This window comes from Silene latifolia, chromosome 6 (genome assembly GCF_048544455.1).
Source record: "Silene latifolia isolate original U9 population chromosome 6, ASM4854445v1, whole genome shotgun sequence".
NCBI classification, from domain to species: Eukaryota; Viridiplantae; Streptophyta; class Magnoliopsida; order Caryophyllales; family Caryophyllaceae; genus Silene; species Silene latifolia.
In genome coordinates, this window is record NC_133531.1 from 139,698,532 (window position 1) to 139,720,798 (window position 22,267).

General features: G+C 34.5%; 1 protein-coding gene across 2 annotated transcripts; it reads left to right on the forward strand.

Annotated features, from left to right (window-relative positions):
• The first annotated feature begins 1,946 nt into the window (after positions 1-1,946).
• On the forward strand, positions 1,947-22,267 carry LOC141585815 (uncharacterized). Of its 2 annotated transcripts, none has more exons than XM_074406853.1 (10): positions 1,947-2,445; positions 2,630-2,760; positions 9,648-11,171; positions 11,267-11,343; positions 14,237-14,429; positions 15,271-15,417; positions 18,248-18,315; positions 18,417-18,500; positions 19,526-19,825; positions 21,817-22,267. In XM_074406853.1, the coding sequence occupies exons 3-10, from the start codon at positions 11,099-11,101 to the stop codon at positions 22,102-22,104; spliced, it is 1,230 nt and encodes a 409-aa protein (XP_074262954.1). In that variant the 5' UTR covers positions 1,947-2,445; positions 2,630-2,760; positions 9,648-11,098; the 3' UTR covers positions 22,105-22,267. The 2 variants fall into 2 exon arrangements, with proteins under 2 accessions (XP_074262954.1, XP_074262955.1); XM_074406854.1 differs by having other exon boundaries at positions 2,003-2,445; positions 2,630-2,756.

Here is a 22,267-nt window from a genome sequence, read left to right on the forward strand (position 1 = left end):
ATTTCAATTAAAATTTCAATTTTTATTATAAATTATGAAATTTATTAACATATTTTATTACAATAATTTCAATTAAAATGTCAATATTAATTATAAATTATGAAATTTGATGTAAATTTGTAAGGGTTATACAAATTTTGGAATAAAATATATTTAATATACAAAATTAATTTAAGAATAATGATAATATCCTTTAATATTATAGATATAAGTGAATTAAATTAATTTATGGATAAATGATTTAATTTAATGTCATGTAATAATAAATTGATAATTCATGTCACATTAATTCGCCACGTCACATTAAAATATGTTACGTCACATTAAATTTTAATCTAGGTGGCTTTTTGGATCCTATGTGGCTTTGTTTAGGTGGCGTTTATTTGTCATTTTAGGGTAGCCTTTTAATTATATTTTATAGATTAATGTCATTCAATAGTTTACATTTGGGTATTGAATTGTAATAGAAGATTTTGAAGAATTTATTCTTTTAATTAATCCAAGACTCAACCTTTAATTGTTGTTGGTATAATTTCTCCTCCTTTTTAGTTTTAATTCCAATTGTTTACATTTCTAGTTCCCTTCTTATTATTGTCATAGTTTATATTATGTCTTCCATTATGTTTGTTTGTCTTTCATCAATTGTTGGCATTTGTTTAACCATAATGAGTGAGTAGTGATCTCCTAGGTTTAGAGGGAACCTTGGGTAGAATTGTTAGTCTTCTTAATCATGCATATATGGTATTTGTGGAATTGTGTGAGTGAAATTCCACATCTTTCTTCATTCTTTGCTTGAATTCTTTATGGATGAAAGTTTGTAGGGTCTTTTGATAGCATGTTTAAGATGGGATTAGATGCTTAATGATGATTTTGTGTCCATCTTTAGAGAGACCAAGAGATTGAGTCTCTTACCTAGGCTAATTACTACCCATGCCCCATTCCATACTCTCGTTTATCTCGTCCCACTTAGGAGAACTTGAAGACCCTAACTTAGATATCATTTGTTTACATCTCATTGCTGAATTTTCGCTTAATTACTCTAAATAGTTCTTGAGATTACAAACCTCTAATTTGTTTGACTAAACTAGATTTGAACAATCTAAGTGTAAACCGACTCCATCCTTGTATTCGACATTCGATAAATACTAATTTTGTCGGAATTTACAAATAGTTTTGATAGGGGGAAATGACGTCAAATCCTACCAATCAGCTATAAATAAGGAGTCATTGTAATCGTTTAAAAGAAGACTGAGTTATTGAATAAAAAATGTGAGTTTTTCGTTTACAGTTGTAAACATCGGTTCGACGAGTTTGTTCCAAAATTGTTATTGTTTGACGCGTTTCAAACATTAACCCGAGTTATAATCAATAGGTCTTGATTATAGTTCACCATTGTTCGAGTTATAGGTCTAACCCGAGCGATTATCCCATTTTTTCGATTTTAAGACAGATTTCGAAGCAAATATCTCTTTTTCATTATTGTTCGTTATTCTTTGAAACCGCTTCCGCACAATTTTCGTATCATTTGACATATAAGAGTAATGATTACTGAGTAAATGTTTTACTCCCATAATCATTACCTAGGGGGAGGTGTGTAATATATTACCCCTTCATGAGGGTAATAAATTCGGGAGGTGAATAATTACTCTCGACTATTCATTTCCCCTGTTATACTCAATCGAAGCAAGCCCTAAAAAGTAAAAGTCATTTTAAAAAGTAAGGTCAAACACCGCCTAAGTTTAAGATGAGTAATAAAATTGAAATGATCTGAAATTAATGGAAGTTAATTAAAGTGGATGAAGTTGAACTGAATCAAATTAAACGGAACTGAATAGTAAGTTAAGAACAAAAATTATGTCAAGCACTGAGTGACACGCGGCCCAAAAAAATTACCTTCATTTGAAGATTTCTACATCGACATCCCTGAAATAGTGAAACAAGAAATTGATTAATTGATTACCCTAACAATAAAAGGGTTGATTGGACTGTTTATTACTCGACTGCTCTCCCTCTCTCTCTCTGTGGTCGATTTACTTTTTTCATCCGTATGAAATGAATTCATCTCCTCAAAACAAAATCCCAACAGTCACCATAACCAACCATCAACAACCTCCAATACTCTCCTCTACATCATCATCCCCAACTTTCGCCACTGTTAGGAATATATTGTATATATTCGGTTATTTTGCATCATATCAAAGAACCGAAGGGTAAGGCTCCTAAACCTGCCACTGACGACGAACAAGAGTTATGGGAGACGGTTGATGCTACGGTAGGATCTATGCAACTCTCTTTCTAATGATTTGTTGGAAACGGTGGTGTAAGAAAACTCCGCTACTGTCTACTGCTATGGAGAGTTGGAATCGCAATCGCGATATTTTTTATGACAATCAACATTCAAGAGAACAGGAATTTTCTCACACATGGCATCATCGCATGTCATCGGTAACTGATCTTTCTCTCCATTTGTTCATTCATGCATGATATGCAGTCGTCTATCGTCTATTGAGATGTTGTTTTTGGTCAAATGTCATTCATTTCATATTGAGTGAGATGCAGTCGTCTATTCCTCGAGTTCAACCTTGTTTTTGGTTAAATGTCATTCATATCATATCGATATTATCGACAGGAACCTTGACACAAACACCACCTTGACCGGATGCATTGGTGTGCTGTTCAGTTGGGAGGCGTTTCTCTCTTCTTTATTGCTTTCTTTTCTCAACTTCCAACCAACCCTACTTAAATGGCGATGACAGGCAGGTAATGAATGCTTTTATTATTTTCTTTCTTTCTTTTTTTTTTTTTTTTCCCAATCATGCAATTAGATCATTGATCTTTGTTGTAAACAAAGTCTTTCATTAATTTTTCAAAAATAAATTAAAATTATCCGTACATAAATACTAATAAATACGAGTTAAAAAGCAAATGATTTCTTATCATTCTTAAAAAAGTATTTAAACGTCGTCAAAGTTTTGTTTCGAAGTCGGTAGGAAGCAATCCGTAAAAGAACAATAGAAGTGGGGGTGGGTGGGTGGGTGGGGAGGGGGGGCTGTTTTTTTGTGGTGATTTGATACTAATTAGGATTAGGATGTTCCTTCTGATGGTATTTTTTTTTATAAAAAAAAAAAAAATAGAAACCAAAATACAAGGCTTTGTTTAGATAGCAAAACGAATAGACAAAGGGAGGGATAGGGAACAAGGGAAGTGTAAGGGACGGGAGGGAAGACGAGAGAATGAAGTAGAGTGGTTGGATATAATTTTTGTCCAAATCTCTTTTCCAACGGAAGGATTTTTGATTTTAAGGAGAGAAGATAGATGCGTTTAAATCCCATTCTTCTTTGCTAACAAACTAAACAAGAGATTTATATCCCTAAGCCACACTACATTTCCTCAAATTCCCGATCCAAACAAGCCCTAAAACACATAAAATTTAACAGATAGCAAGCATGAAGTGGAGTGGTTGTATTTAGTTTATTTTGATAGAAAACATTGGTAGAAGTTAACGAGTTATTACCAAATGAAATGTAGATATTGCCGATGGGATAGTGGATCTTTTAGTGTGACTTAGGAAGAAACTTTCTCAAACTAAGAGGTTACATGGTATAATTTTGTACAAGTAGTACCTTCTTTGTTATATTTATGTTTATTATGTGAATTATGATTTTAAAACATGGAGTAATACACTAGATGCTTAGGGCCTTCCAAATGCTTCGGAGTATTTCTCTAAGTAAGTCTTTCAACCAAAATTTCACAAAGTTAAGACTTAATTAGATACCCTACTTGTGAACTTATGCTAATATTTAATTAGATTGGTAAAGATTAACGCTAGGTGATTACAATATTTCAGCTATCAATACTTTGTCATATGAGTGTAGTTTGTATTAATGTACAAATGTTATCATCTTTATAATCGATGTGGTAGATAATCGTGATTATAGTATGGAAAACAAATATGTGAAAGAATAAATATAGTTCGTTGGACAGTGAATTCAGTAATGTGGGGGCATGTGGTTCTTTGTATAAATGTCGAAGCTTATGTTTTTTTTGTAAAAGATTGCTGATCTGAGTGCATAACCACCTTAGATGTGAGCTTTATAGCATGATTTGTGAGGGAATAGGTTTCATATGCGTGAAATAGTCTAAGCAAATGTCATATCCGACCGCAAATTGAAGATGATACAATTCACTATTTGCTAGTAGTATTTTGTTAGTAGTCAATTGTCACATTGAGGATGTCCAAAGCCATTGTCGTGTTGAGAGTCTGAGACATATATAGGTGCCTGAAGATTGGCAATGACTCTCGACTCCTAATATCTAATACTCCGTACTATCTTGAATACAACTTAATTTACATATTATAATGGATTTCAAATTTCAGAACATCTCCAATTCCAATGCTAATTGCTATAACCATTTAAGGGATAGAAAATAGAGTATTATGCTTACTAGAGAGGGAGGATCAATTTTAAATCAATGTGATGCCGTTCAAGTTTTATAAATGAGAGTTTGGCAGACAAAATTAAGATATATTTTTTTTTTGTTATTGTCTGAAGATGTTACGAAAGAAAAAGGTGCAAAAGAAGAGAATCTTTGATGAAAGTAAAGAACTTGCCCTCACAAGTGACACCAGGTACACAAAGTAAATAGGGCTTGGGGAAAGTGGGACCTTTTTTTTTGGGATAATCGGCATGTCATGAGGGCGCCTCTTTTGGAGCCTTATGGGAGTTGTCCCCACGAGAGGCACGAGGGTCCAGCATCTCAAATTATTTCTGGACCTTTTCTTTTAGTCACATGCTCATCAACATCATCCTTTTGTTTCTTATATCTGTGCTCATCAGATCAACACCATTGTTTTAGACAGATCTATTGTTAGCTTGATGTATCTTGGATTACCATTACCATTACCAAGCTTGTCCAATTTTGGCTTAGCATTTTTGTAAGAATTAAGTTTAGCCTCTTTATTTCTCCTCCAAGGGACAAAGAATGAGTATTAAAAGACCGACCTCTTCAAAATGAAAGAACCAAGAACCTACAATATAATCATGTAGGAATACAACTTCATTATATAAATCTATGTAGGAATACAACTTCACTATGTAAATCCATGTAGATCCCACAAGTAAAAATTGAATGTGACAGATTTCTCTCAATAGGGCACATTACATTCTGGTATACCTGTGCATTTCGTTCTTTCTTTATAACCCACGTTAGATTATGGCTACAAGAGCAATTTTTCAAATTTGTGTACAAGGCTGCTTCTTATGCCCAACTCCACTAGCCTGCCTAATCTACCTCTTATGTCCCAAAATCAGCCCTTTGCCAGCCAAGGCAACGAAGAATATGAGTCTAATGTTCGCTGACTCGCTCATATAAGCACACTCAAGTAATACATCTGAAGGAGTTCCTGCTTGCTTACAGATAGTTGAGAATATTTCTAGTAATAGAAGCAAACACGAACTTCATAATTTTACCATGCCCTTTTAAATTATTGCAAGTCCCTTCTTATCATTTTTTTATTGCTAGAATTAAATCAGCATCACAAGAGGGTATTACTTGCATAGACCATGAGTGAAAGTATAACTAAGCTTTTCGGTTTAAGTAAGAAGGGTGCCATAGTAAGAAGTAAGGATGGTGACCATAGTAAGAAACTAAGAAGTAATAACGAGTAAGTAAGAACTAAGAAGCATGGAGGATGACCAACTGACCACATAGTGCTGTTGTTACCATTACTGTTGAGTGTTAGATGGGTCATCTAGTTAAGGCTATTAGAGTCTAAAGATGATGTCCAATTATTCATGGTACACTGTTTATTCCTCCACGTGTGCCTCTTATCATTTACGATTAGTGGAGAAGTAAAGTCAACCTACATGGGTACAATCCGATAAGTGAAGAGTTTTGGTGAACAAATTACTCGCAGGTTTTATTTTTTTTTAAAAAAAATTTCTCTGTTTTAAGATTATGAGAGAATATAAAAGAAAAATTAGAAAAAATAAGTTATTTGAAGAAGTATCCCTAAAGTAAATGGGGTTTCTGGAAGGAGGGACCAAGTTCTCGATAATTGGTATGTCATGGTCCATGGGGCCGCCATTTTTGGGAGCAATCGTCACGTCACCATGACAGTCACATGCTTGTAATACCCGTGTGATTTTCTTCTTTGTCCTCTTATTCACAAAGGACATAGTATAGTGCATTTTAACTCTAGAAATTAGTAATCCCTCGGTCAATAATTTACAATTGTTTTATACATGTTTATGAGGTAAGGGGAGAGGAATGAGAGTATAATTATTAAAAAATCCTTCTACTAAAAGACGCTAACATGACAAACAAAATTCTGTGATATGTTCTAATAGGAAATTTGACTACTCCGGAGCTCCGGAGTTACATGCATATTTTCGTAATGGATGGAATAATGGAAAATGGAGGGAATATAGCCACTTGCACAGTTTGTGCCGTGGAATCATAAGGGTTTTGAATTTTACACATGCCACCCTAAATAGTTTAAAAATTTAAGAATATACCTAATCTTGATGGATTAATGTGGATTGTGGAGTATGTTTTTTCTAAAGTTATTGCTGAAATCATCAACAACGAATAAGAACAAAAAAATATGAAAATTAAAGGATACTACTTGTGACATATTGTTTTTCCATTCCATTCACACGTATTTTAAATGAAAGCTCATTCTAGGATCATTTCATATTTCATCATCATTGTGCTTAAACGAGCTTTTCGTTCCAAGCATTAGGGAGCGCTGGGACTACTTTGATGTTAAGCTTAGTAGGGGTTCAACTTAGTTTCACCAAGCTCGGGCAAAGCTATGACCAAAGTGATTTTGAGCAACTTAGAAATGAGGTGATCAGAGAGAAGTTAGAGAGTGGCGACAATAGAGTTGAAATGATTTGGCCATGTGAGACGATTAATTCTCCAGTTATGAGGCGCAAAAACTGGGGAACAAAGTAGATTGGGAGGAATAGAATAAGACCTATGAAAATTTGGATGAAGGTGGCTAGTCCTAAATGTCACGTAAACTACCAATCTATCTATAAAAAAGCTCTACTAAGATAACTAAATGAATAGTAAATGGAAGTAGAGGCCCAACCCAATTAATAACTAACCACTGAAGTCAAGGCAAACAATAAAATGAAAGGGTTTTTAATGAATTCAACACCAAGAGTATGACAAAGCAAAGCGTGTTCAACCTGCAACGAAATAAAAGTGATTGAAGTTAATTAGTGGAAAATCGGGGCCTAATCCGTCCGTACACATTGGCATTAAATCGATTGACTTTGATATATGATGGTAGCAAGAATAAGCGTTTTTTTTGTCTAATAATATATTCAATATTGCAACAATACAGGATTGATCAGGTGTTAAACGAACGTGACAAAGTACTGCTAACCTTACTTCGTATTTTGTGTACAATTCTAACTTTCTAGAATTCAAATATTTTTTCTAAATATCATGGTCAAGATGTGAAAACTCAGGGATGCCATGAGATAGATACGTAGTTTCAACGTTTCAATATTTACCTTCGGGCTAAGATCTTATTTTTCCTGTTAGCCTAAACAAACTAGAAATCTTCCTAGCATCCCATTCTTTTCTCGTTAACTTGTAGGTCAGTATGGATTTTCCAGTCCAAATATTCATAGTCGGCCTGACATTTTGGCTCTATTCTCGATTTCTTGGCATTTGTCCTGTCTCAAGACCATCCATCTATTATCCCAGATACTGATACTCATACAGTCGTACTCGACGGACTTCCAACTTTCCAAGCCAATTCCTTCTCAAGAAGCCTTAGGCCTTAATGGATACCAATTACCAACCCAGCCCATGAAGCATTTGAAGAAGATGGTACATACTACATTCCTGTAGTTGGCTGTAATGCACTTGTATTTAGTAGCGAAGAATTGGCCAGAGTAAGTCATGCTCCGTAAGAATCTTACATGCTTGTATAGCCAGCAACGCCTGACTGACACGTCTTGGCATTGGAGGTTGAGTTACGGAAGACGTCCAACATCTTTGCATTTATTTTTTGCCCCAAGGCCTTGCAAAATCTGGCCAAATTAGATTTGAGAATGTGAGGCCCCTCTCTCGGGCCTTGAAGAAAAAAGACTCAGTTTTCCGCGAAAAGAAGACGTAATGTTTCTGTTCCACCTCTAGCAGCACCAACTCCTTTCAACTGGTTCCCCTCCTGGGCAGCAAGGAAGTTATGAATAAAACCTTTGTGCACACAAATAGGAAGCGGGATAACAGGTCTCATTGTCTCAGTTCATTGAGGAGTTACGGTGTCCATTGGAGGTTGAGTTACAGAAGATGTTGGAAGTGGACTTCTTTGGATACTGTGGTCACACAATTCGTGATATTGCGTACAATACTACGAATGAGCTCACGAGCAAGTAAAATGTTTCCGTGAAATGGCATACTTTCCAGCGTAAGCCACTGGAAATTCGCCTAACCCTGTCATAATGGTGCAGATGTCAACATAGTTTTATGTAAATTCGTCCAGTTAGGAAAGAAGTCAGCACTCTCAAGTCTACTCACCCAAGAACTGAACTTATAAGTTACAACAGCTGAATTCCACTTGGTTAAAATCACAAAAAAGGAGGAATGGTTTGTCAAAGAAGGCTGTCCTAACACCAAAAGACTCTCCATGCACATTCCATGAAAGCCCTTTACGGGAGGTTTGGAGGTTGTGGTAGGCCAAACTCTGCAACACCTTCGAATTCACAGCTTCATGAACATTAGGTAGACAGCAAACAGCCATCCTAATCCCAATATTGCTGCTCCCTCGCTCATTTTTCTCAACACACCTCTTCTTGCCCAAACTCTAAGTACTCCTTTGCCTTAGCATCAGAAGTTAAGGAACTCCTTATTGTATGACACATAATTTAGTATCAGTACCTCTCTTTCATTTTCTCAAAGAGGATCAAATGTCCTATCTTTGTGAAGAATTCTGCAAGTTCTGTTTAGTATCGAAACTAATCCTTAAACTAGGAGCAGCTAAAGCACTGAAGCACTGACATACATATATTTGTCCACGCTTCACTTAACTTCCCTTGAAACTGTAGCTGTTCCATTTTGGGAGTATATCTATTGATCATAATGAAATAACAGCTATGTTTAACTACAGACTTGTAGGCTTCTCCATGCGCATCTTCTCCCACCGCTTACATTATCTTTATTAAATGAGACTTGTACATTGCAATAATGTCATAACATTGTATATTTGTATGTAACGCTACCAATTGGAGGACTAAGTGATATGGATTTATCGCTTGTCATACATAGTTTTTTATACTTGATTCATTTCATGCATATTGTCCCCATTTAACACATAACTGAACGAGAATTTCTTGGAATAGTGACTAATTTTGAAAATGAAGATTCAAAAATGCTCGTAGTTATAACTCCAAGAGTACTTATATTTATAATTTTGTAGATATTGATGTTACCATACCTATATTTGTAGAATTGATAATTGGCATTGGTGGTCAACAAAGTCAAATGGTTAACAATAATTTTGTCAAGTGTGTATCTTTTCCTTCTCTTCCCTTGTACTCTACTTACTTGGTTTGTTGTTACCCATTGTGTACCATTATGTGTTTGTGGTGTGATTTATATTTTAAATTTGTTTTTTTGTTGGATAGGCGCAATTGCTTAGTAATGGTTGCCATTTTGGTTGCTTTGCATAAAGTGGGAACCACAATGATTAATGACTTGGACCATTGGAGAGTAGTTGATCGCTGTTGGAGTGTCTCACACACACATTTATACACTCAGAGGAGTCCACGGTAAATAAAATTTTATTACTCTTTTATTTGTATTTTTAATTATCGTCCGCATTATCAATTTATCATGGAACACTAGACGTGTAGACATGGTGAAAATAATTCAAACTTGTAAAATTAATCGAAGACCCGATACGAGCGAGCAAGTTGTTCAATGAAGCATACTTGAAAGAAAAACGAAATTAATCTGAACCCATGTTTCCTAAAGTGATTGTTCCCAATCAGGGAGGCTTATTCTCCCATAAAGACACTCTCAATTTATGAGTTTTCTAAACATTAGTTCATTGCATAGTAATGATATTCTGTAATATTATATTCATCCCACTTTTATTGTCATACTTTTCATTTTGGGAAAATTTAAGGAATAGAGGTAAGATTACTACTCACTCCTTAAATTAGGAAGAATAGGGACAATGTCATTTTGATAGATCGAGTGGTAAAAAGATTAGGAGTAATCATAGTTGTCCACCCATTTTTAGCAATACCAAATTTTGACAATTAATTTGGATTGGAGAAAAGAGGACAATAACGGAAGGAGTAGGAAATAAAATGAACGCTAGAACGCTAGTTCTATTTGTTCACACCCAACTTGATAAAATTATGTGACTCTGACTGTATTTTGGCCAACTCAAACGATTTGCTAGGTCTAAGTACATGTGATGCTAAATGTTTTTGAAAATCAAAACTCTTTGAATAAGGTTCATATTCAGTGTAACTCATTTCTAAAAGATAGGATGCGTGGTTTCTTGCAAGTACTTCTTCCCTCCATTTATAGATGTCTAGGGTAGTTGTGCACTTGTGCACAAAGAGTCAAAGATATAATGACCATAAATAACGTTTGGAAGCAATGTTTACGGCCAATTTCTTTAACTCTATTTCTTAAATATTTGCACATCTGTCTCTCCTCTACCCTTTTTTAGTTGGGGGCCAAACCCCTAGACTATGTTATAACTTATAACTTTGACTCTTCACTCATAGGACCAACCCGTGTCCTCATTTTAGGGAGGGGCCCCGTTTCTCAAAATTTTAGTTATGCCCAATTCGTCACTTTTATAAATCCGAGTCCTCATTTTTGGGCTGGATCCCTGTTTCTCAAAACTTTAGTTATGGCAAATCCGAAACTTGGATATTAGACCATGTCCGACTCATACCCAAGTCATACCCTAGTCAGAGTGTCATAGGTGAGAGCACTACTTACTGTGAGAGTGAGTGCTCAAGTAAGAGAGAGAGAGAGAGAGAGAGAGAGAGAGAGAGAGAGAGAGAGAGTGCTAGGGTTTGATTGAGAGACCAGTGAAACAGAAACCAACACTATGGATTATGTCCTTCGAGAGGAGGATGGTACAAAGTTGCTGAATTTTCTTAGAGACTATTTCTACAAAGAAGGTAAATTGAAAACTCTTATCTTAATGTGTGATTAAATATTGTTACCTCACAGTAGAAGGCGAAGGAGTTTTGCTAGACTATTTATTTAATTGCAGATGCAATACATGGGATTCCAGAAGCAATACGGGAGATCAAGGATTTCCTTGAGGAACATTCAAGCAAGTGTCGAGTGGTTTGTATTCGCTTATATCTACATTCATTTCTGTATGAAGTTCATGTTTTGATTTTATGTGAAGCATTTGGGTCTTCTTTATTTCACATCTGTCAGACCCAAATGCATTGGTCTTGCTTGCCTCGTCATCCATAATGATTCATAAATCGATTTCTTAAATTTAATTGTTACTAGGAATTGGAGATAAAGGGTGATGTAGTGTAGGTGATGTAATGGTGGCGGGGAAAGGAAGTTGAGATGAAAGGAGGCGTAGTTTTGGTGATGGTGGCTGGCATTGGAGCGGCATCTTGAAGTGTCACTGTTTTCTAGGAGCAATAGTGGTGTTATGGATGTAGTGTGCGCTTCGGTTAAGGCGGTCGATGGCGGTTGCTGTTTGTTGGGGGTGGTGGGAGGGAGGTGAAGTAGTGGCTAATGGTGGGTGATGATGTGGGTAAGGTTAGTTTGAGGGAGGTTTAGGGAAATAAAAGAGGGGTAATTCGGGCACTGAACATAAACTTTACTCATCAGTTAGTAATTTGATTAGGATAAATTTTAAGAATTTCAAAACGGTTGAAATTCCATACTATAAAAAATCCAGTTAGTAGGATTTAGTTTAAGAATATGATTTTAAATCACTTATAAGTTATGACGCGAATAATTTTTAAATTCAACTTAATATCAATTTCAGAATTAGTAGCTTTTATGTATTAATATAATTTTTACGATTGGTCAATACTATTTAGATTGTAAGTTCATAATAATAATGGTAAGATTTGGATAAAATTTTTGTTAACAATGAACCGTGAGTTATTAGAAAGTAATAATTTCACTAAAATATGGAGACTTTAGACCCTTATCTTGGTTGACTTATTGTAACAAACCCTTCAATTATAATAATCTCGCAACTTACATAAAAGAGAAAACACTCTTTTCAATAGATTGCAACTTTTATATGTCAATCAGTATTCGTAATTCTATGCTTACCCTTAAAAATTAAAGTTATAACAAATTTTAAATTAATTCCTGAATTTGAAGTTATAGTTGATAATTGAGATAGAACGAAATCAACCAAAAAATCATCTAATTTCATCATTGTACACTTGTGTTATCTAATAACATTACCTTCACATGGTCCCCTCCCCTTTCCTTAATCTTTGTGCAAAAACAAATAACCGAAACGGAGGGGCGTATTTTAAGAAAATACAATTATAATATCCTCCTAAATCCTAATTCAATACACGTCTAGCTTTATCTCTAACTTTATCTCTTCTTAAGTTTTTATACTCATCTTCAATATGATCAATTTCTATCTTATATTGTTAGTAGAAGTTCATTACTTGTAACCTCGATTAAATTTATGGACTCTTACACTCAATATTATGATGCTCTTGTAGAAAAATTATTTATTTAGGTAGCACACAAATACAACGCAGGAAATTCCAGTTCTTCTATTTTTTCTTTTAGAGTAAAAGATCAATGCATTGATAATTATATGCCCCATTACAATATTTGCAAACGACATCAAAATTAAATGAATACAAATTTATGAAAATCACCCTCCGTTAAATAAAGACCACTATTAGATAAAATAATCATAAATAGAAATTAAACATATTAAACAATGTATATTCATGTTGGATAAAATAAAATTGAGTAGCAAATTGCACTGAAGCATCGTACTTGGCGATATGGCAAACACCAATTCAACTCTTGCTTTGATTCCCATGCATCTTTGTAATACGTAGATTACTTCGAGAACAGATGAGTAATGAGTAGTATTTGACCATGCAGGGAAACATGCTATTGTTATTGGCTGCTAATACACAAAGATTATTCATACTCCGTATACAATAGGAATTAACATGAAATTAATAAAGCTAAGATTGAGGCAGAATAGGAAATAACATGAAATTAATAAGCTAAGATTGAGGCCGAGTAAAAGGCTAAAATTGGTACTGACCTTATATTTGTATATACAATATGCATACATAACTAATGGGTTAAAGGGAATCAGTTGAATGCCTTCGGTACTTATAATCATAGAGAATGAAGGTACAGAACTTTTAGTAAGATGCTAGTTAAATGAATTAATTCCTTATTACAAACATGATGCAAACACGTACAATATAAACTTCTCTAACATATATATATATATATATATATATATATATATATATATATATATATATATATATATATATATATATATAATAAATAGCCTTAAATTAACATTACCCTCACATAGTCCCTTCCCCTTTCCTTAATCTTTGTGCAAAAAATAAAGATAAACAAATAACCGAAACAGAGGGGTATATTTTAAGAAAGGGATATTCTCTCGTGTACCCCTGAACTTTTTCGTTTTCTATGGTGTACCCCTCGTTTTTCACAAAAAACTTTGACCGATAATAATTCTCTGTTACGAGTTCAGGATGTGGTAATTTTTTTTTCAAACCAATTATCTCGTCAAGGCCTTCAATTTGGAAAAAAAATTCACCGCTTTTTGAACTCGTGCCGGTAGTTATGGCTGGTCAAACATTTTTTAACGAATAAAGTTTGACCGACCATAATTCCCGACTACGAGTTGAAACGTCGGTGAATTTTTTTTCACACGGAAGACCTCTTAAAGACGGTCAATTTGAAAAAAAAGTTATCGTATTCTGAACTTGTAGCCAAGAGTTATTGACGGTCAAAGTTTTTTTGCATGAAGAGGGGTATATCATAGAAAATGAAAAAGTTGAGGGGTACACGAAAGAATATCCCTTTAAGAAAATACAATTATAATATCCTCCTAAATCCTAATACAATACACGTCTAACCTTATCTCTTCTTAAGTTCTTATACCCATCTTTAATATGATCAATTTCTATCTTATATCGTTATTAGTAGCTTGCCTGAACTAATGATATTTTTGTAGGAAAAATATCATCCAAATTCCATTTGTTCTGTTATACGTTTGCTGAAAAGCCTGGATCAGGAGGTATTGGGCAACTTCCTACCGGTACTTTCATATCTACCTACAAGTCATCAGGAGGTTGCGGTTTCTTGCATCGGAGCATATGCATCTCTACCGACACAACTGCTGCGGAGACTATGCACATTCTGCACGCGTATGTCTCTTAGCATTAGGACTTTTTTTGAATTTTATGACAATTGATGTTTAGGTTTTTTGCGGTTTTGTGAAAGGAAAAGCAGGAATAACAATGACATTAATATGTTTGTGTAATTTGTGACAGAAAACTCAATAATAACTAGAGTTTTAGGAAAGTTATTTAGTTTAGATTCAAAAGGTATACTATATTATACACAGGTTACTATGACATTTAAAGAATGACATTTAAAGAAAAACTGTTGAACTTAAAGGATTAACCTCTGATACAATACACCCTAGAAATTGGCATAATTGATCAGCATTTGAGCTTTAGCAATGATAGTATGACTATTGAGATGTTGAAGATAAGCTGGCGACATTAAATGTGAATTAGAAAAATTTGGGAGTGAGTTAAGGAGAATTTTGAATTCTGATTTGATAAATTACAAATTTGTACGCCAATGTTTGCAAATACAAGTGTGAAGGAATATGTGTAACTAATAGCTTCTCTTACAATAACTTTGTACGACAAACTTCTAGTACAGAAGCCACACTCCAGCTGGTAAATGCTGATGTATAATGCTTTAATCTGCCCTGTTGCTTCGTTAGTCCATTGGCTCTGTTGCTAGTAATCAGCTGTTCCAACAGCCTGGATTTCCAGTTCAATCAACCATCTTATCCTTATCTTGCATGGGTGAGAGGAAAATTAGGTAATGTGGTGTATTACGGCGCTTGAAGTGAATCACAAATAGTGACTTTGTAGATTTAGGTTAAGTGTCCTTCAGGTTTTAACTGCTAGCTTTAGTTTTGTGCTGATTGAATATTGATTCATTTTCTCTTTCTGATCCGATATGATACAGAAGATGGAGTAAAATCACAGGTTGTTTCCCCTGCAATAGAACACGTTATCCTATCCTATACAAGACATGGGGTCTGGGATTGTGACTTGGCGGAGTTCCTTACGCACCTTCTGATTGACTTCTCTTTGCCACCTTCTGTTGCTTCAGGTTTTATTACTCCTTTGCCCTTGTGTAGTTATTTTATTTATATTTAGTGTGACACCCGTGAAAACTGAAAATTCACGGGGTTGTTTTTAATTTTTAGAAATTAAATTTATTTATTAAATTTTGAAAATGAACAGTAAACAGTATATTTTAATTTATAAATAGGGTTTTTTGTCAAAAACTACCTTTTATTTAGGGTCATTTGTGAACAACTACCTTTCATTTTATTTTTGGCTTTCAACTACCTTTCATTTCTTCATTTTGCGAAACACTACCAAAAATCCACTTCCGGCAAAAAAAAGTAAACTTTGAGGCATTGACTTACCATTTCATGTTGAATCTAACTCTTTACTTCATAACCCTAATAATCGATGATAAAGATTGATTAACCCAATATTAATCACCTCAATTTGTCTACGGAGTATCTCTTACCAGAAGCAAAGTCCTAATCGCTGAAACAAAATCATCATTGATATTAATCTTAACATGGTAAATAATTCTTCAACAATAATGATCTATTATGACCTTGTTGGCAAAATTAACTCCTAGTGTTAACTATTCGAAAAAAAAGCATGGATTCATTCTTAGGATCACTTGTGTGCTACTATCTCATTAGTTTTCTTATACCCATCATCTTACCATAAAGAGAGAAAGAAGGTACTTTAATATATGACTTAGATGGACAGTAGATTGATGAATCATGAGTAGTCTATAAGGTTGTTGAAATGTAAGGATGAAGGTGAAAGTGGTAGTAAAGGTGACGACGGAGATGGAGATTGAGATGGTTGATGCGTTGGTATTGCTTTGAACAAACTTTTGATAAGGTGTTGAGCATGGAGAGGAGCTTTTTCGGATTTTGTTTGGTGAACAAAGGGAGAAATATAGGTTATATGTGTGAAAAAAAGGAGAAAAGAGCAAGTCAACGCCAGAAAGTTGACTTTTTTTCGCCGGAAGTGGATTTTTGGTAGTCTTTCGCAAAATGAAGAAATGAAAGGTAGTTGAAAGCCAAAAATAAAATGAAAGGTAGTTGTTCACAAATGACCCTAAATATATACTCTCATACAGTTTTGGTGCTCGACCTCACTAAACATACCATTTACGATAATATTTTGAACTATTATAAAATTCATCAAACTGATAATGACTCATGACACACAATTACAATTACTGATCACGTCGTTACTATGTTATTTTGACTAGTTCAATTAATATTGTTATTACTTTCACTATACGTATATACATGATGATGCTACTGTTATTGTTACTCATTATGCTACTATTAATATTAATTTCACTACCCGCACTTAGGGGTGTGCATAACACAGTCCGGATCGGAAAGTTGGACCGGGATCGATCGAACCAGAACCGGAATTAAAAATTCCGGTCCGGTCCCTAGTCCTAACTTTTTAAGGATTCCAGGTTTCGGTCCGGATTCTTTTTTCCGGACCGAATTGGATTGGAAAGACCGAAATTTATGTTTTAACTTTTCGTCTTAGGTTAGTTCACATAAAATTCTATATAATGTTGTTCAAATATGCTTAGTTGTCGTTATTCTACGATAATAACATATTTCTTTATTTCTATACGTATAAAATTGATAAATCATTTATAAAGTCTGATTTTGGACCGAAATTTTCCGGTCCGGTTCAGCTCAAGAATTTTTAATTTTTATCCGGTCTCCGATCCAAAAATTTTTGGTATTACAATTTCGGACCGATGCACAGTCCTACCCTAATTGCTAGATTATTGGTAGAATTTTCCTAAATGAAATGTGTTAGATTCAGATAGTAGATATTCAATTTGATATTTCATACACTAAGATAACCTTATTTACATTTGATAGATTTTTTTCTTTTATTAATTGTTTACTGACTAAAAGTGACTCTACATAATTAATAATCATGTTAATATGTAAAAATCTAATATTTGTTGTTGAAAAGGCCGCCATATCTGACCTCATCGGTGATGACGATGACTCCAAAAACCCATATGAGCTCCAATAGTCTTTCGACCTCTTCGTCAATGCTGCACAACACAAACCAATCTAATAAACAAAAAACCCATTGGTTATGCCATTGTTGTTGAAATCGATCATTTCATATATATATATATATATCCCTATGATGTACATGAGATTTTTAGAGGTTGTTTGTTTGTTGCTCATTTGACTGTTGTTCGAGGAGATAATATGCTTTGGTGAGGTAAGAATGTTGTAGTGTCTTGGTAATAGTATGGACTATGGAACTAAATGTTCAGCATGCCAATTTTTTGGGAAACGGTAAAGGTGTAAAGCTAATGGAAAATATCCTGACTGATTTGCCCCTCAATTTTGTACTGAAAAATAAAGTGTATAGTTTCTTGGAAAAATTTGCCCAATTTATGTGAAGCAAGGAAACTTGTTTTCCTAAACCCTCATGCTGCCACATCAGCAGTATGAGGGTGTTCTTTAATAGATATAATGATAATAATGATCAGTGTTAGAAATGAGCAATGTTGACAAGGGTTGTGACTCGTGAGTCGTGACTCTATTTAGATATGAATGTAACTTGTTAGGTGACTCTGTTAGATGACTACCCTTACCATCAAAAACTTCAAATACACATAGTAAGCATAGTAAGCAGATGTCAGAAGTTGTAGCTTCTAAATTCTGTTCTCGAGCCAAAGATACGAGGTTCGATAACATGATATAGATAAAGATTATTAGTATATGTGAGTCACGTACCACTAAGGTATATTAATATGAATTTATTTTTATATGAAGTTAAATCAAGAATCGAGCATGATTGTTTTTGACTATTTCTTGTTGTTTTTCATGTGCTGTCATTTTATGAAGATGAAGAAATTGACGTTTGGCTGAATAGGTATAAGAGGGAGAGTATGTTGATTAACTTTAGTGATCAGGTTGGTAGTGTAATTTCAGTGATCATATCGTGGTAATTAATTCAGAAGAATTTTTTTTGATATGTTTATTGATTAATATATTCGTCTACTTGTATTTTCAGATTGGGAGTGGTGTTGTTAATATGCCATTTCATGCTGAAGGGTTGAACTCTCTCTTGTGTATTCGATTGGTGACAGCATTTCAGGTATACTTGATTAAATACTCCTTATATTATAACGAGTATACTAGATTTCATGGCCGGTGCCCGGGTTATATCATAACAATGGCTCAAAGCATTCATCATATATATTAGGTAGACCTTAAGAAAGGCTTTTATTTTAACAACAATAATATCTGAGGTTGACATCTAAAAAATGATTCCAACATAATAAATGAAAATTGTTCTGAAATGCTAAGACTTTAGAGGATCACAACTTTCAAATTGATACAAAATTGACCCAAGATTTTAACTGACCCATCCTAAAACTTGACATTTTGAAATTTATCCTCTTTAAGATTACCTGTACTTGTAATGACCAATAATTTTAATATTACCTTTTCTAAGATAAATGAGCAATTATCAAACCATTCATTATAGACTTTAATAATAGATCCTCAAAAACGTTGTTTGAAAATTTACCTTAACTTGCCAAGTTATTATCAATACAATTTTGGCTAGGCGGAAGGATCGCAGTGACAGCTTTGGTCTTCGAAGAAATTTACAGTATCTGTTCTAGTTTTGAAGCTATTACTTTACTTTTGTTCGTAGACATTTAAATAGTGTAGCGCATAATTTAGCACATTTTATTCCTTGGAGTCCGGGTGGTCGCTTTTGGTCTACCGACGTTCCGCTTGACATTGTTTGTTTGGTTGAAGTTGATGATTTACGTAATACAAATTAATCCATTGGAACCCTTCATCGATCTCATTCGAACCCATTGGCCTTTTCCCATTCCGGTCGAAGCCCCTCGTTCCGCTATTTCTCTGTCCCTGCATAAAGAAAACAAAAGACAACAAAGAAAAGACTAATCTTACGATCGAAATCGTAAGAGAAAACCCCGAGAAAGAGAGGAGAGAATCAAAGAATTTTTGACAGAAACCCTAGACAACTTGTCAAATATAATACATGTATTGGATATAAAAGTTATATGGGGTTATAATTGTGTCCCTGTGCTATCAATTGTTGAACCAAAATAAGACGATCTTCTGAAATTAATGTTATGTTTGCAGAATAAAAAGTTGGACTTGCATAAAAAAGCTGCAGTATTACGTGTTTTAGCCAGAGGAACTCAAGAGAAGAAATTTTTTACTACTACATTGCTTGATGCAACGTTGCTTGATGATTCTCATGACTCTACATGGGTTGATGTCACTGATAGCCCTACATGGGCTTCATGGCCTGATAACCCTTGTGCTGCTCCATGGCCTGTTGAAGCTACATCGCATGATGCTACATTACTTGACGACCCTGGATTGCTTAATGACTTTAGTCATTCACTTATCGCTTACTTCCTAGTTATTGTTCCCCTAGTAAGTATCCTATTTAAACTTTAATATATGTCATTTCAATATGTCAAGGAATTATTTTTACTTGGGCTTTATGTTTTCGGAAATTTCCCATGGTACCCCTTAATTTTGTCAAATTTTTCCATGGTACCCCTGTTTTTTAAGAATCTGCCATTGTGCCTATGATATACCCTTTAATATAACGTCGGTCAACCGAACATTAAAACTTGATGACGTGACAATAATTTGAAAATTAAAGTTTGAACATTTCCCATGGTAGCCTTGTATTTTATTCATTTTTCCAAGATATTTCTAAGATGAAACAATTTTCCCATGGAACCCTTCAGTTAATACAGTTTTCCCACTATTCTCATGATCGAAGCAATGCAATAGGTTGATAAGGGGTTCATTGTGCTCTTGCATTTTATGTGTCATGTGACTCATCTCGATTTATTCTTACTCAACATCAATATATACAATCAATAAATTTCAAATATACGAGTTTGGACAAAATTTTCATGTTTGCTTTCATGTCATCAACTCATCATTAACTTTATTCCTCAAATCTTTGTTATAACTAACATAGCCATGTTGGACATTTGCCGATCTTCTTCTACTCCATGATTTAATTCCTACATAAACTCTTCTTAAATCCATACCCTTTTAATTCTTTTGGTGATGAATAGTAATGGGAGAATATGGTACTTCTTTTGTTGTAACTTAGGTATATATGGGGGAAAATGCATAAAATACAGAGGTACCATCGAAAATGTTCAAACTTTTTTTTTTTTATTTCATATTTATTAATATTTTTTAGGGTTTTTCTACATAGTATCCCTAAGTTTTTTCAATTTCTATATGGTACCCCTTCCCTTTTTAAAACATCTATGATACCTCTAATCTTTCTTATAAACAACTACCGTGACCCTAACACTATTTTCCCTCATTTTGCTCCGTTAGTTGCTGACAAGGATGCGTAAATAGCTTCGTTTGTAAGTTTTTAACTCAAGTGTTGGTGAGTGTGCGATAATGTGGATTTCATGAATTGTGTTTACCTACTAACCTCATTTTATCCTTAATCAAAATTTTCACCGTTAACAATTAATTAACCACACCCACCTCCACTCACCGAGTCACCGCCACACTACGAACAACGCCACCTCTGAGCCAGAATAGTCACCTAACAGTTACTCAACCACGCCACCCTCCAACGACCGCCTACACCTTTTCCTCATCAAACCCCCAAACAACTAATAACACCACTGATTTCTTCCTCACCCCATCGCGCCACCTATAAGCATCACTGTCGATGTTTTCGATGTTTGCCGACCCGTGTTCAACAACCAATCTCGTTGTACAACCTTCATCCTCCCAGATCTTGAAATTCGCTTGTAGTTGGGAGGTAGGTAGGTGGGGTTAGGGTGGCTGATACGATGGGAAATAATGGAGTGTTGGTGGTGTTAGGATGGCTTATGGAATGGAGGAGTGTATGTGGTGTGGCAGATGGTAGGGTGGAGTGTAGGTGGGATTAGGGTTTCAATTGTGGAAAATAAGGAATTTGATGGAAAATAACGGGTTATGTTAGAGGTTAATTATCAAATCCATATCATCATCCATGTAAGCTAATGTTGCCAAATATGCAGCCATGTCAACAACTAACGGGCTAACTAGACGGAATTTGATGGAATAGAAACTTGGGGTCATGCTTTGTTGTTTTTTAGAAAAGTTAGGGGTACCACGGATGTTTAGAAAACTAAAGGGATACCATGTAGAAACCGAAAAAACAAAGGGTAATGTAGAAAAACCCTATTTTTCAAAATTTAACATTTCGTTGGCGGACGATACATTAAGGCTACCATGGGCACAAAAATGAAACATTAAGGGTACCATGGGGAGATTCTTAAAAGAAAGGGCATCATGGAAAATATGACAAAATTAAGGATTACTATATGAAATTTCCGTTATATTTTTTATGTTATATAATGAGTTGAATTTAATAGATTTATTAATAACAGGTCGAAGGGAAAGACGTGAAAGATAATGTGGTGCAAAATCTTCTATATCCATTATTTGTCATATTGGTTTATAGTAAAAAACTTTTGTCAGAAGTGGAGAAAGATGCCCCGAGTAACCCCTTCTTAGATCGACTTTGCACATGCTGTGCCAATTTTGCTAAAACTCCAGATGTTAACAGGAAACCCAAAGAATTTCACGTCGGCGTTCACTATGCAAAGGAAGTAAATATATTCATCAAGGAAATAAGGAAATTGACAGGAAAAAACAAGCGGAAAAGACCAACCTAATTTGTCGTGAAGTAAATTTTCTTAAAACTAATTTTGTATGGCTTGGTATGTGTTGTGGTGAAACCAAGGCCGTTAGCATTTTTGACTTGGCTTATATGCCTTAGTATGTGTTGTGAATTTGTGATGAAAATTATTTCGTACTTCATCCTCTATTTTGGTTAAA